The sequence below is a fragment of the Tarenaya hassleriana genome, unplaced genomic scaffold (genome assembly GCF_000463585.1).
Source record: "Tarenaya hassleriana unplaced genomic scaffold, ASM46358v1 Cleome416, whole genome shotgun sequence".
Lineage (NCBI taxonomy): Eukaryota > Viridiplantae > Streptophyta > Magnoliopsida > Brassicales > Cleomaceae > Tarenaya > Tarenaya hassleriana.
The window spans coordinates 46,335-60,903 of NW_010966962.1; the positions used below are offsets into that span (position 1 = coordinate 46,335).

General features: G+C 39.1%; 2 protein-coding genes across 2 annotated transcripts; both read left to right on the plus strand.

Moving 5' to 3' along the window:
- The first annotated feature begins 190 nt into the window (after nucleotides 1-190).
- LOC104824964 lies at nucleotides 191-733 on the plus strand. Its single transcript, XM_010557164.1, has one exon. It carries the CDS (start codon nucleotides 191-193, stop codon nucleotides 731-733), a length of 543 nt encoding a protein of 180 aa, XP_010555466.1.
- Nucleotides 734-10,672: 9,939 nt separating this feature from the next.
- LOC104824961 (aspartyl protease family protein At5g10770) lies at nucleotides 10,673-13,154 on the plus strand. The gene is made up of 3 exons (XM_010557161.2): nucleotides 10,673-10,904; nucleotides 11,224-11,676; nucleotides 12,109-13,154. Exons 1-3 carry the CDS (start codon nucleotides 10,745-10,747, stop codon nucleotides 12,930-12,932), a joined length of 1,437 nt encoding a protein of 478 aa, XP_010555463.1. The 5' UTR covers nucleotides 10,673-10,744; the 3' UTR covers nucleotides 12,933-13,154.
- Nucleotides 13,155-14,569: the final 1,415 nt, after the last annotated feature.

Consider the following 14,569-nt stretch of genomic DNA (forward strand, 5'->3'; position numbering starts at 1 on the left):
ATATACATTGATTCTTATAGATAAGATTTTTAGATAACTTTTCACCGTAATTATTATACGTGAGATGGCGGTCCAACTATATGTTCATCTAATATTATATACTAATATATATGAGAATTTGTTTAAGAATTTTGATATATTTCTGTTTACTTTTCAATTTAGTTTTTTTAATTGTATTTCCTTCTTCATTATGTCTTCTCATTCGGATGCCGAATCTGCAACTGCATCACCGATAGTTGTAACACCTCCCTCCGTTTCTCTCGATTACTCCAATCCTTTGTATCTCTACGCTGCGGATTCTACCAGTCTTCTCTTGGTCACTGAGAAGCTTCTCGGAGATGCAAATTACAATTTGTGGTCTCGTGCCATCACCAAAGCACTGACGGCGAAGAATAAACTTGGATTTATTCATGGTACTATTTCCAAACCTGATGATGATCATCGGGATTATGGGGCTTGGCTTCGATGCAATGCCCTAATCTGTTCTTGGCTTCTGAATGCTGTGTCCTCTGACATTGCCAGCCAAGTTGTGTGTTTGGATGATGCACATATTATCTGGAAAACACTGGAAACCAGATTCAAGCAGAAGAATGTTGCCAAAATTTTCCATGTTCAACATCAGATTGCAATATTGCAGCAAGGATCGATGGATGTTGGCTCCTTCTTCACTAAGCTCAATGGTCTTTGGGAGGAGCTCAAGAATTATGAGAATTTGCACTTGTGGAGGCTGTAGCTGCAAGGCTAATCAGAATCTCATCGATCTTTGTGAACGGAGGAATGTAGTAGCATTCCTTATGAAGCTTAATGAGTCGTTCCATGCAGCTCGTCGACAGATCCTTATGCTTGACCCCTTGCCGTCCATGTCGAAGGCCTTCAATTTGGTTTCTCAAGAAGAGCACCAACGTCAATCACTTCCCGTTGCCTCTGACTCTGTTGTGTTTCAGACAAGTACTCAGCATTCCCCTCGACCTAAGTCTCATTTTCCAAAGCATTCGAAGCCTCGTCCCCTGTGCAGCCATTGTGGTCTTCATGGGCATACAGTAGATCGTTGTTACAAGATCCATGGGTATCCTCCGAGTTCTAGGAAACCCGTTTCATCTGGTTCAATTTGGGCAAACAAACCTCCTCTGTTGCCATCTCCTTCATATGACTCTGTTCCGAAGCCACAGCACATGGTTAATCTGGTTGGTTCAGATGCTACAGTTCTATCTAATCAGTCCACTATGGATCAGGCGCAGGCTCTGTTTGACAGATTTCAGACTCAACTTCATAATCTGAGCACCACTTCCATTTCCTCAGGCGCTGTTGCTTCACCATCTCAACCTTCTTCTTCAGGTACACCCTTTTCTACTTTTTCTGCACTTTCCGTTTTGCGACCTGGCCTACAGTTCCCTTCAGCCTTCTGGATCTTGGACACTGGCGCTACCAGCCATATTTGCTGCGACTTGATGCTATTCTCCGATGTTCACTCCATTTCTCCTGTCATTGTAACCCTTCCAAATGATTCAACAATTTCGGTTACTCAATCTGGAACCGTTCACCTTTCTTCCTCCTTGGTTCTGCATTCTGTTCTTTTTGTTCATGTTATCCGTTTGTCTCTGCTCTAACTCTTTCCACTCGATATGTTGTCTCTTTTTCTTGTGATTCTTATTTGATTCAGGATCCTTCTCGGGACCTGACGATTGGGAGGGGTAACCTGTGCAACAATCTTTATATTCTGGAGATGCAGAACACTTATGTGCCTTCTTCCACTATTCCTTCTTCCATTTGCACGGCTGTTACCACTGCTTCCATTGATTTATGGCACCAACGTCTTGGTCATCCTTCGTTTCTTAGAGTCCAAGCCCTCGGTCATTCTTCTCAACTTCAGTTCACGCACAATAAGTCGTCGCTTTCTCATTGTTCGATTTGTCCAATGGCAAAGCAACGCAAATTATCTTTTCCTTCTCTTGGAAATATTTTTTCTGTTCCTTTTGCTTTGGTTCATTTAGATACATGGAGACCTTTTCATATTTCTTCCGTCGATGGTCATCGTTATTTCTTAACACTTGTGGATGATTGTACGAGAGTTACATGGATCTACTTGTTAAAGAATAAGAGTGACGTCCTTGTTAAGTTTCAACAGTTCTTGTCTCATGTTGATACTCAGTATGGTTTCAAAGTAAAAGCTATTCGCTCGGATAATGCTCCGGAATTATCCTTTGGTTCTCTTCTTGTCGATCGAGGCATCACTCATTTTCGTTCTTGTCCGTACACTCCGCAACAAAACTCAGTTGTGGAACGCAAACATCAACATATTCTCAACGTCGCTCGGTCTCTTCTCTTCCAATCAAATATACCCTTATTATATTGGTCTGATTGTGTTCAAACCGCGGTTTATTTAATTAACTGTGTTCCTACACCGCTTCTTAATAATCGATCTCCACTTGAAACCCTTACTCAAACTAAACCTCAATACAATCATTTACGTGTCTTCGAGTGTCTTTGTTACGTCTCAACTCCTATTAAAGACCGACACAAATTTTCTCCCCGTGCTACACCTCATGTTCTCCTTGGTTATCCTTCGGGTGTCAAGGGTTATAAAGTGTTGGATCTTAACACCAACTCTATCTCCGTTTCCCGGGATATCGTCTTTCACGAAACAATTTTCCCTTTTCGTTCGAAGGCGGTTTCCTCCCATACTTTCAATTTTTTTCCCACTAGTCCCCATTCATCATACGCTCTTTTTGAGTCTGATCAGTCTCCCACTATCTCTCAATTACCTTCTACATCAGAATTCGCTTCCGATGATACCTTCCCTGATGTAGATCATGTTCTCTCCTCTGTTCCAAAGTCTTCACTTCCTGTTGACGTGTCATCGGAGAATGTCAGAAAGTCGCACAGATTGACCAAGCCACCAGGATATTTATCCCACTACCACTGTTATTTTTTAACTCACAATACACCTCCACCAGAAACTTCCATCACTCCTTATCCAATTTCTTATTTTCTGGATTATTCCAGACTTTCTCCCACCTACCGTAATTTTGCCTTGTCTATCTCTACGGAATCTGAACCTCGCACCTTTACCCAAGCTCTTCGTTCTGAGAAATGGAAGGAAGCAATGATTCTTGAGTTGGATGCTTTAATCTGTCAACAAACTTGGCAGCTCTGTTCTCTTCCCGTCGGCAAAAAGCCAGTCGATTGCAAGTGGGTTTTCAAGATCAAGCATAATCCTGATGGCACAGTTGAACGATACAAAGCCCGGTTGGTCGCTAAAGGTTATACACAACTGGAGGGCATCGATTATCTAGAGACGTTCAGCCCTGTCGCCAAACTCACGACTGTCCGAGTGATTTTGGCGTTAGCAGCCTCAGAACTGGCTTCTCCATCAGATGGACGTGTCTAACGCGTTCTTGAATGGAGATCTTAGCGAAGAAATCTTCATGACTCTTCCTCCTGGATATGTTGCGCTTAAGGGGGAGCAAATTCCGTCTGGTTCTGTCTGTCGGCTTCAGAAATCTCTGTATGGCTTGAAGCAGGCCTCACGTCAATGGAACTTGAAGTTATCTCGTGTTTTACTTGATGCGGGCTTCACCCAATCTCATGCTGATAACTCCTTGTTTACTAAGATGTCTGATCAGGGATTTGTTGCAGTGCTCGTCTATGTCGACGATTTGCTTCTCACAGGGGATTCCTTTTCGATGCTCTCTGATACGAAGGCGATTCTGAGCAGTAGTTTTCAGCTTAAGGATCTCGACGAACTTCGTTTCTTCCTGGGTTTGGAGGTTGCACGCTCTAAACAGGGTATTCACGTTTGCCAACGCAAATATACGTTGGAACTCTTAGATGATTTCGGTTTTTTGGGTTGCAAACCTGCTTCTACCCCTATGGACATCCGAGAGAAACTTGCAGCAGATTCTGGTGACTTGCTTGATGATCCTAGTCACTATCGCCGACTAGTTGGGAAGCTTATATATCTTTCTCTTACGCGTCCAGACATTGGATTTGTGGTTCAGAAACTGAGCCAATACATGGCTTCTCCTCGAACATCGCATCTTCAAGCCGCTCATCGTGTTCTTCGCTATTTAAAGTTTGCCCCATCGCAGGGCATTCTATATTCTGCAATTTCCGACCTTCGTTTGAGCGGCTATACTGACGCAGATTGGGCTGTGTGTCCAGATTCTCGTCGTTCGGTTACAGGTTTCTGTATTTTTTTAGGCTCTTCTCTTATCTTTTGGAAGTCTAAGAAACAACAGATCGTTTCTTTTAGTAGTGCTGAATCGGAATACCGCGCTATGGCACAGACGACTTGCGAGCTTGTTTGGCTTGATAGTTTACTGCGTGATCTGCACATTACCTGTCCTCGTCCGATTACTTTGTATTGTGATAGCCAATCGGCAATTCATATTGCTAATAACCTGGTCTATCACGAAAGAACGAAGCACATTGAATTGGATTGTCATTTTGTACGTGATCAGCTTAAATCTGGCTTCCTTAAACCCCTACACGTCTCTTCCCGGAATCAAGTTGCGGATGCCCTCACCAAACCATTACCGGCTGAACAGTTTCGATTGTTGTTGTCCAAGATGGGAATACACGATTTGTATTCGCCATCTTGAGGGGGAGTATCAACGTATATCCTACGAGATTTATTTTTCTGTTATATTCCCTGATTTGCAGCTCTTCTGCCGTAATACATATAACTATGAATCTCTTGAGAAATTAATATTAAACCCCATTCATTTACTCTAAAAATACCAACACCAACTGTTCGTGAGTAGAAACATGTTGCGTAGCAATGTTGCCGTGATCCAAATGATGCCGGAGATAGTGACAATCGACTTCGATGTGTTTGGTTCGTTCGTGATACACATCATTAGACGCAATGTGCAATGCCGCTTGACTGTCACAAAAGATTCGCATTGGAGCTGAGTGATCCACGCCGAGACACGAGAGAAGACTCTTGATCCAAACAAGTTCACAAGTCGTGAGCCGCATCGCTCGATACTCGGACTCAGCAGAAGACAGCGCCGGGATTGTTTGCTTCTTGGTCTTCCATGAGATCGGCGAAAGACCTAACTAAATAAACCACCCGCTGAGTGACTTTCGTGTAATGGGACAAGCTGCATAATCGGCATCGCACCATGCTCGTAACTGCAGATCGGAGTATGCTCGAAAAACAATGCCTTGACCCGGATCATGTTTTAAGAAGCGAACCACGTGAAGAGCTGCGTTCCAATGATCGATGCGCGGTTGTTGCATGAATTGGGACAGAATGTGTACGCTGTAGGAGAGTTCGGGTCGAGTGACGGTGAGGTAGATAAGACGGCCAACAAGACGGCGATAACGACCGGGGTCGTCCAACAAGGGGCTTTGAGACAATGAGAGCCGGTGATTCTGCTCTAGAGGAAAAAATGTCGGTTTGCAGCCAAGCAATCCAGCCTCGGAAAGGATGTCTAGAGCATACTTCCGTTGACAAACATGAATGCCAGTCTTGTTGCGAGCCACCTCTAAGCCAAGAAAATACTTCAAATGACCAAGGTCCTTCATACGAAAGCACGAGCTCAAATACTTTTTGAAAGCATGTAAAGCCACGGTAGAGTTTCCGGAGATAATCAAATCGTCCACATACACAAGAACACACAGTTGGACATTCCCATTACGAAAAGTGAAGAGAGAATGATCCGACTGCGATTGAAGAAAGCCATACCGTTCAAGAGAAGAGCGGAGCTTGTCGAACCAACAACGTGGAGCTTGGCGAAGACCGTACAAGGATTTACGAAGTCGACATACCGTATTAGGGTCATGTTTGTCGAAACCCGGAGGAAATCGCATGTAGACTTCTTCCCGGAGATCACCGTGTAAGAAAGCGTTATGAACGTCCATTTGATGAATTTCCCATCCACGAGTCGCTGCCACCGCTAGAAAAATACGTACGGTGACCATCTTAGCCACCGGGGCGAACGTTTCACCGTAGTCCAACTTATCCACTTGTCGATTACCGAGGACGACTAGCCGAGCCTTGTACCGTTCAACCGAACCATCGGAACGATATTTGATTTTGAAGATCCATTGACAACCAATGGCTTTCTTCCCTGGAGGAAGAGACGTAACAGACCATGTCTTATTCTTCTCCAAGGCGTCGATCTCAGATTGCATTGCCTCCAGCCATCGAGGATCGCAAATAGCATCCTTATACGAACGAGGTTCTGTATCAGCTGAAATGGATGTCAGGAATGCACGATGTGATGCCGAAAAATTAGTACAACCCACCACCTGTGAGATGGGATACGGGCTGCCCGGTGTGACGACCATGGGCTGAGGGGAGGACTCACTGCTCAAGACACGGACTGTATTAGTGACATGGTCCCGAAGTCGAGTAGACGGAAACTTGAGCCGTTTGCCTTTCCCAAGTTCGGCGGCTGGCAGAGACCTAGAAGCATCGGCCGATGAATCAAGTGACAAGCCCCCCCTGTCGTTGGACGCCTCAACAGACGCGTCGGCATCAGCACCACTAGATAGCATCGCATCTAAAGGGGCGGAAACAGGCGACGATACTGGGTCAACGGGTCGAAAGGAAGCCGATAGGAGATCATCATCGTCGGACGGAAAGGGAGACGTACCGGGAACGAGCCCGACATCCGGCACAGGGGAAACAACTGTGGCATCCAAGAGGGGGTATTGATCTTCACAAAAGTGTACATCACGGGAGATCACAAAACGACGATTGTCGAGATCGTACAAACGCCATCCTTTCTTGCCGGAAGGATAATTGCGGTTGGTTGCGGTTCAACCAGTCAGTTTTTCAATCGTCCGCAACCGCCAGAAATCGCAACCGCTCCATTTGCGGGTGACGGCGGTGCAACCAGTCGGCCCCTTAATGGTATATAAGTAAGTAATATAGAACTATTTTACCTCCCACACGTGTATTGTATCCTTTGGTGAGTTGGCAAGGAGCATGGTCAACATATCGAAAGGTTGAGGGTTCGACTCCTTACCCGTTCACCTATCGCCTGTCAGTTACGACTGATTTACATCCCATGTGTGTGTTGCAGGCTCGTGCGTGTGGGCTTGAGTTTACTCGGTTAACGCACCAAAGGATAGCAGCCGGGGTTACCAATGTATAAAAAAAAAACATAGAACTATTTTGTAGGAAAAAAACCGAAAGAAAATATTATAAATCAAACCACACTGTACATCACGCTCATAAAAAAGAAAAGGGTACAATTCCCTTTCAACATACGAGCGAATAAGCACAAAATATTAAGAGTGATCATTTTAGTTTGGATAATATAAAATAGAATTATATTTTCATCGAATTTGATCAAATTGATTACAAATATTTGTTTTGAATCAGATTTATCTAAAATTAATGAAATTTAAATTAAATATAAAAATAATCAATAAAATGAATATATAATAAAAAAGTATTTTTCAATGAAAATTGAAATTCAAGTCTAAATCCGAGTAAAATCGAATATATATATATATATTAAATTTTGAAATAATCAAATTTGAATTGGCCCATCCTAATAGGTATATGAAGACTAACAATATATCGCGGAGATGATAAATATAAATAGAAATTAATATTGACAATAATAACATCATTTATCTTCATGGATTTTGTTTGTTCCACCATATATATATATGGACCAAACCTTTTTTCCTCTTCCACTATCTTATAAGTGGAAATCATATTAATTTTATATTTCATAGTGGCATATCAATAAAAGAAGAAAAAAGTCCATGATATTACGTCACTACTCACTATAGGAACAATGAAGTGAAATTCAGTTACAAAGAATAATCATTCGACAGCCAAAGTCCGTTTATAAAATGATTTCGATTTACGCCATTAAGTTATTTCCTTTCCATTCTTTGTCCTTTTGAATAAATCCCAAAACATTTATTACAACAAAAAAAAACAAACTCTATTTTTGCAATTTTGTCTTGAACGAAGTTTTGTTTGGCCTCGAGCGTTCTGTATACATAGTAATACCTCTAGATCGTGGAAAAACGAAATGAAAAATGGAATAAAATGGTCCAACATCAACCTCGTTTTTATCTCATAATCTTTTTTTCCTAAATTATATATATATTTGGATTTCAACATACAAAGTTGAATTAAATCAAGTCTAATATATATATAATTTTTGTTAGAAATTGGGAATACAAAAAGAACATAAAAATAAATCGGAAACCAGATAACTCTTCAAGACGTGCATATATTTTTTGAAAAACGTTATTTCGTCCTATACAAATAAACGATTTTTCGGAATATGCTTTTGAGATACAATGAAGACAGAAGTGATCTTTGTCTGCTATACTAAGAACACAAACACAATAATTTGCAAGAAGAAAATGAATGAAAGGCTTTTGTGAGTGTTTTGCGAGAACAAACACAAAAATGCTCTCAAATCTCTCAAAAAATAATTGAGATGTGTTATATATATTACGTGTTAGGATATTCAGTAGTGTTTATAAACACTCCAAATGTCGAAAGGTATGAAAAAATCGAAAGTTATCTGTGTACAGTTGTGATTTTTCGCTTATTTTTTAATTGTTCAGAAAAAAGCGGGCTATCCATCCGTTTTTATGAGTTACAGTCTGATTATGAAATCCAAACATTATTACTCAAAAAAAGGGACTACCCGTTCGTTTATTCGAACTACAGCCCGATTGTCAAATCCAACCTTTATTTCTCAGAAAATAGGTTACCCGCTCGTTTATTCGAACTACAGCCCGATTTTTCTGAGATCACGTTCTATACGGAACGTAACCCTTTTCGACGAATTCTTAACATTTAACCGATTCATGACAACATCTTTTCTAACCATTTTATTTTTCCACCATACTCGTAATACACATAAAAATATAAATTCTTTGGGGATTCTAAATTTTCATTCATTTACTCTAAACATTACAACAATTGTATCTAAAATATTTTTTTCTATCTAAAATGAATTTTTAAAATCAAATTTAATTAATATAAAATAATTAAAAAAATAAAAAATTGTATATTTTTAAAAATAAATATTTTATAAATAAGAACACATTTCTTTACACGCGATGAATATTTTTTTCAAACGGAATGAATATATATATATATATATATATGTGTGTGTGTGTGTGAGTATTATATATCATTCATTTACATATTTGTGAGTATTATCAACCCGTGATTTGTGCCATATAGATGGAAAGTAAGGTTATCACCATTCATTTTATTCCTTGCATGGATAAATTTTATTTTCTGACATTGTATTCATATTTGTGTGTGAGTATTTTATTTTTCCTTCTTTTTTTGTTAAAGTATTCACAATGGTGTGGATCTATATATTAATTTGATCTGTTACCTTTTTTTAAAATCGGAACGATATTTTTTTTATACAAATATAAAGTTTGTAACAGAATGAAGAATATATATTTATATATATTTACGTTGAAAAATCAATATATAATTCAATAAAAATGAGAATAAGATAAGGAGAGTAGTAGGCCATGTGTCACTTTCTAGAGGTTTTAGAATGGGACAGACAGATTCCAGCTTTCTTCCACCATATTACAAGATTCTTTTTCGTCCGTTCCCACTTCTCACTAATCAAAATTTCCTAAAATTAATCATTTTTCTAATGAACATATTATTATAACATTCGCATGTTTTCGTTAGGACCACCCGATTTCATTCAACATTATCTTTCTTTAATATGAATAACGTAAATATTACATCTACGGAATTGATTGTGACGTTAAAGAAATATGAATTACGACGTTTAGGTAAAACATTAATGCAAATTAGTATTTTGAGTTGTAATGGTCAAATCTAAAACAGATGAGACAAGAAATCACTATATTTAACATTACAGTTATTTAATAACGGTAGTTCATAAGATTTTGTTATCTCAATCAATTCAACAGGATCCACCTAAAATGTTTCATATACATTTATCTATATAATAATAGTATTAATATTAATATTATGTGTGATTCGCACTTACACATATATGTATGTATATACAAGCAATTTCGAGAGAGATGAAATGTGGGTGTGGATAGAAATGGGTTGCTTATCTTGTAATATTATAGTTTTATTTTGGTTAATCGTCACTTTGCTTGCAATTATAAAATTACAAGTTTTCACAAATGGAGTTTGGGTGGACTCCTCAATTATTTTTGTGTGGCGTTTGGTGATTTTCCATCACATCTCTTTTTTATTTTCTCTTCCTTTTTGGATGTAGCGTTAGATATAATTGAGGCTCTTTCTACATGATCCATGAGATCATCATCACCATCATCATCATCATCATCATCATCATCAAATGGGGATTCATTTTTTTGACCAAAGAAGGTATCACATAACGAAGGCCATTTTGACACATAATTGGTTTACTTCTCAATCAATCAATCATTTAGTAGAAAGATTAGGGACACACCGGGAAAAAAAAAAAGAAAACAAAGGAACCTTAATGGTATTGACAACCAATGTAAAAAAACCTTCATGGGCCAAGACAAAACACGAAAAGACAATATTACCCCTTTGCATTGCTGACGTGTCCATATTGCATTGGTTTTCCACTCCAATGGAACATATGCCCCCACTCTCTCGTATATGGGATGGCTTGTAAAGCTCGACAACCACAATTGGAGACTCTCTTTGGAAAATTGCTTATAAAGGACCAACCATTGCCATGTTCATGAGCACCCAATTTTCTCTCACACACAGAGAGAGAGAGAGAGAGAGAGAGAGAAGAGGGGCAAAATGGGCATAACAAAAATTTTCGTGAGTACAATTTTGCTTAGTGTATGCGTTTTGGGAAACGCGGTTCATGAAGAAAGCAAGAGATACGAGGCTGATTTCCATACTATTGAAGTCAGCTCTCTCTTGTCTTCTTCATCTCCTTGTGTTCTTTCTCCCAAAGGTGAGAGACTGTACATGTGTGTGTATATATATATATATACTTACAACATTTCTTTTATCTTTTGTTGACATGTATACATACATATATATATATATGTTTGTCGGGCTAATTATTAACATATTGAACCACATATGAATTTCCAGTTGCATGCATATTTATATTTTAGTTGTAATAATTTTTATTTTAACTTATGCAATATTTTATATCTAGTGGTTGAACCTGAATGATATTTAAATAAATAATAACCATAAAAACAGTAATTTTATTCTTTACATCTGGAAAAACCCTTAATACCTTGCATCTCCAATTACAATTTCAGCATCCAAAACCAAGTCATCGCTGCACGTGATGCACGCGCACGGCACGTGCTCGCATCTCAGTAGCGGCAAAAACGCGATTCCAGACCGCGTTGAGATTCTGAAACGCGACCAGGCGCGTGTGGACTCGTTCCACGCAAAGCTATCGAAGACGACGAAGACCGCGACCAGAAACGCCGACAGGGTCCGACAACGAAAGTCGGCGGATTTGCCGGCGAAGGACGGAAGTACCATCGGTTCCGGGAACTACATAGTGACTGTCGGAATTGGGACACCGAAGAAGGACCTGTCTCTGATCTTCGATACAGGCAGTGATCTGACGTGGACGCAGTGTGAGCCCTGCGTCAGGACTTGTTATTCTCAGAAGGAACCCATTTTTAACCCTTCTTCGTCTTCTTCCTACTATAACGTCTCCTGTTCTTCCGCCGTTTGTGGTGCTCTCTCTTCTGCCACCGGTTAGTTTCTACACTCTTGGGTTTCCGGTTCGATTTCTATGTTCGGTTTCCTGGTTCCGGTTATCAGGATGGTTATTTTCGGTTAATGTTCAGATTTGTTTGATTATGTTCTGATTTGAACTTTTCGGTTTTACTATAACTATCTGAATCTTATATCGGATTTGTTTTGATTTAATTTTTGTTCGATTATGGTTTCTATTTATAAAATATCCATTTTTAAAGGAATTTTCAGTTTTTTTATATTTGATTCGGGTTAGATTCTAATTCCGTTATTTCAATTTCAGTAAAATTACATCTTTAAAATTTTATATGGAATTTGATTTGGTTCGGTTACCGAAATCATCACACCGGTTGTTGAGTTGGGTTCAGCCCGGTTTTCGTGGTTAATTTCCGGTTATGTGTTTCTACATTTTTTATTGTGAAATCTTTCAGGGAATTCGGGAAGCTGTTCGTCTTCGACGTGCGTCTACGGGATCCAATACGGCGACCAATCCTTCTCCGTCGGATTCCTCGCCAGAGAGAAGCTAACCCTAACGAGCTCCGATATCTTCGACGGTTTCTACTTCGGCTGCGGCGAGAACAACCAGGGTCTCTTCAATGGCGTCGCCGGACTCCTCGGCCTCGGTCGCGACCAGCTCTCCTTCCCTTCTCAGACGGCGTCGCGCTACAACAAGGTCTTCTCCTACTGCCTCCCTTCCTCCGCTGCCACCACCGGTCATCTCACCTTCGGATCCGCCGGTCTCTCCAGATCCGTCAAGTTCACGCCGTTATCCTCTGTCACCGACGGTACCTCCTTCTACGGCCTCGACATCGTCGGGATCTCCGTCGCCGGCCAGAAATTGACGATTCCGTCTACCGTATTCTCCTCCGCCGGAGCTCTGATCGATTCCGGCACCGTTATCACCCGTCTCCCTCCAAAGGCCTACTCCGCGCTGAAATCCGCGTTTCAGGCGAGTATGTCGAGGTACCCGACGGCTCCGGCGGTTTCGATCCTCGACACGTGCTACGATCTGACAGGCTACAGGACGGTTGCGATTCCGAAAGTAGGGTTTCTGTTCAGTGGAGGAGTGGATGTGGAGCTGGACGCAACCGGGATTTTGTACGCGCTTAAGATATCGCAGGTGTGTTTGGGGTTTGCGTCGAACAGTGACGACAGTAGCGTTGCGATCTTCGGAAACGTGCAGCAGCAAACGCTGGAAGTGGTTTACGACGGTAGGGGCGGCAGGGTGGGGTTTGCACCTGGAGGGTGTAAATGAGAGATTAAGGTTTTAAATTTGGATTAAGATGGTGTAATTAAGGATTTGGCACAAAGGGCCTTTTCCTTAACCATCTGTTTAATTATGGTTAATCGTAATATGATTTGAAGCAATTGTACAGTGTAATAAGCTGTGTTGGTAAACGTCAAAAGGGCCATACGTCGCCGTGTGTTTGTGATTGAAAATATTTATGAAAAGAGAAAATTGGAAATATCTGTCGAATTTCTTTTTATAATTCTTTAAATTCCATTTTCTTTAATTGTCCGGTTGCATTTACCTAATACAATAATTCCCCGCATGTTAATGTTATGCCCATTTGATTTTTTATAACCCAACTCATAATATGCATATGCTCATATAATATTCTAAAATATTGTGCTATTTTTTTTTTTGGCATATCTATAGAGTATGAATCTAACCTAGACATATAAATGTAAAAGATACCCAAAATTAGGGTGAACATTTTCGTTTATATATGTATGCATTAATTCATATATGTATATAATTGAATGGAATGTAAAAATAGTTGGCCATAATTTTTTCAAATAAAAATAAAATCAACTCAAAATAATAAAAAAGAACTCAGAAATAACTGATTTTTTTTAAAATATAAATGAATATTAATCTCAATAAAAATAGAATTGGAAAAAACCTAAAGCATACCCAAAATTTAATATAAAATAGTGAATAATTATATTTTTTTAAATGGATAAAATTCCATAAAAATATCTCAATTTATTTAAATATATCACATAAATATATCAATATTTCAATTTGGTCAATATGTGTCAAATAAATACCAATTTGAGATATATATATTTGGCACAAATTAAAGTTAATACAAATTGATTAAATTGAGGTATTTATATACAAATCTGAAAATTAATGTATTTATATAATACATTTAGATAAATTTGAGTATTATTATCGAAATTTTCTTATTAAACCAAAACAGTCCAATATTTCTATTTTATGCGGCTTTTTATATATCCCCCTTGTTGCATAAAATGTGTGTGTATATAAAACCACACACCCCACAAAATAAACACTTATTTGCAGTTTTTTTAGTAACATTTAAATAAGTACCCATCCATGCAATGCAATGGAACCTTCTTCACGTGAGTTAGTCTATCCCTTCATTTTTATAATTGTTCATTGATTTCACGTGATTCATCGTGTTCACAGCATATTTAACTCTACAGAATGTTGAACATATCAAGAAATAAAATCATCGTTGACGTTTACACATCAAAATATCACGTGACAAGCCTCAAACCCTTCGGATTGTTCTTTTTTTTAGTAGAGACATCGAAAAATGACAATACTATCCTTTCGGACTGAGGTGTCGATTGATAGCGATAAATATAGGAGTATGCTTGAATTAAATTCAACGATTTTGAATTCAAATTGATTTGTAATCTTTCATATCTTTGTGTTAGCTTTAGCTATATATATATATATATCTTTTTTAAATTTAATGAAAAGAGAATAACAAAGATTTTATCAAAATCCTAAAGTGTATTATGGTATCAGAACCCAACGTCAAAGGATTCTAATATCTTTTTTGGCCACTACTGTTATTGCTGCGGCCGCCTTATTGCTGTCGCCGTCGCCGTCGCCGTTCAAGTCGTCAGTAT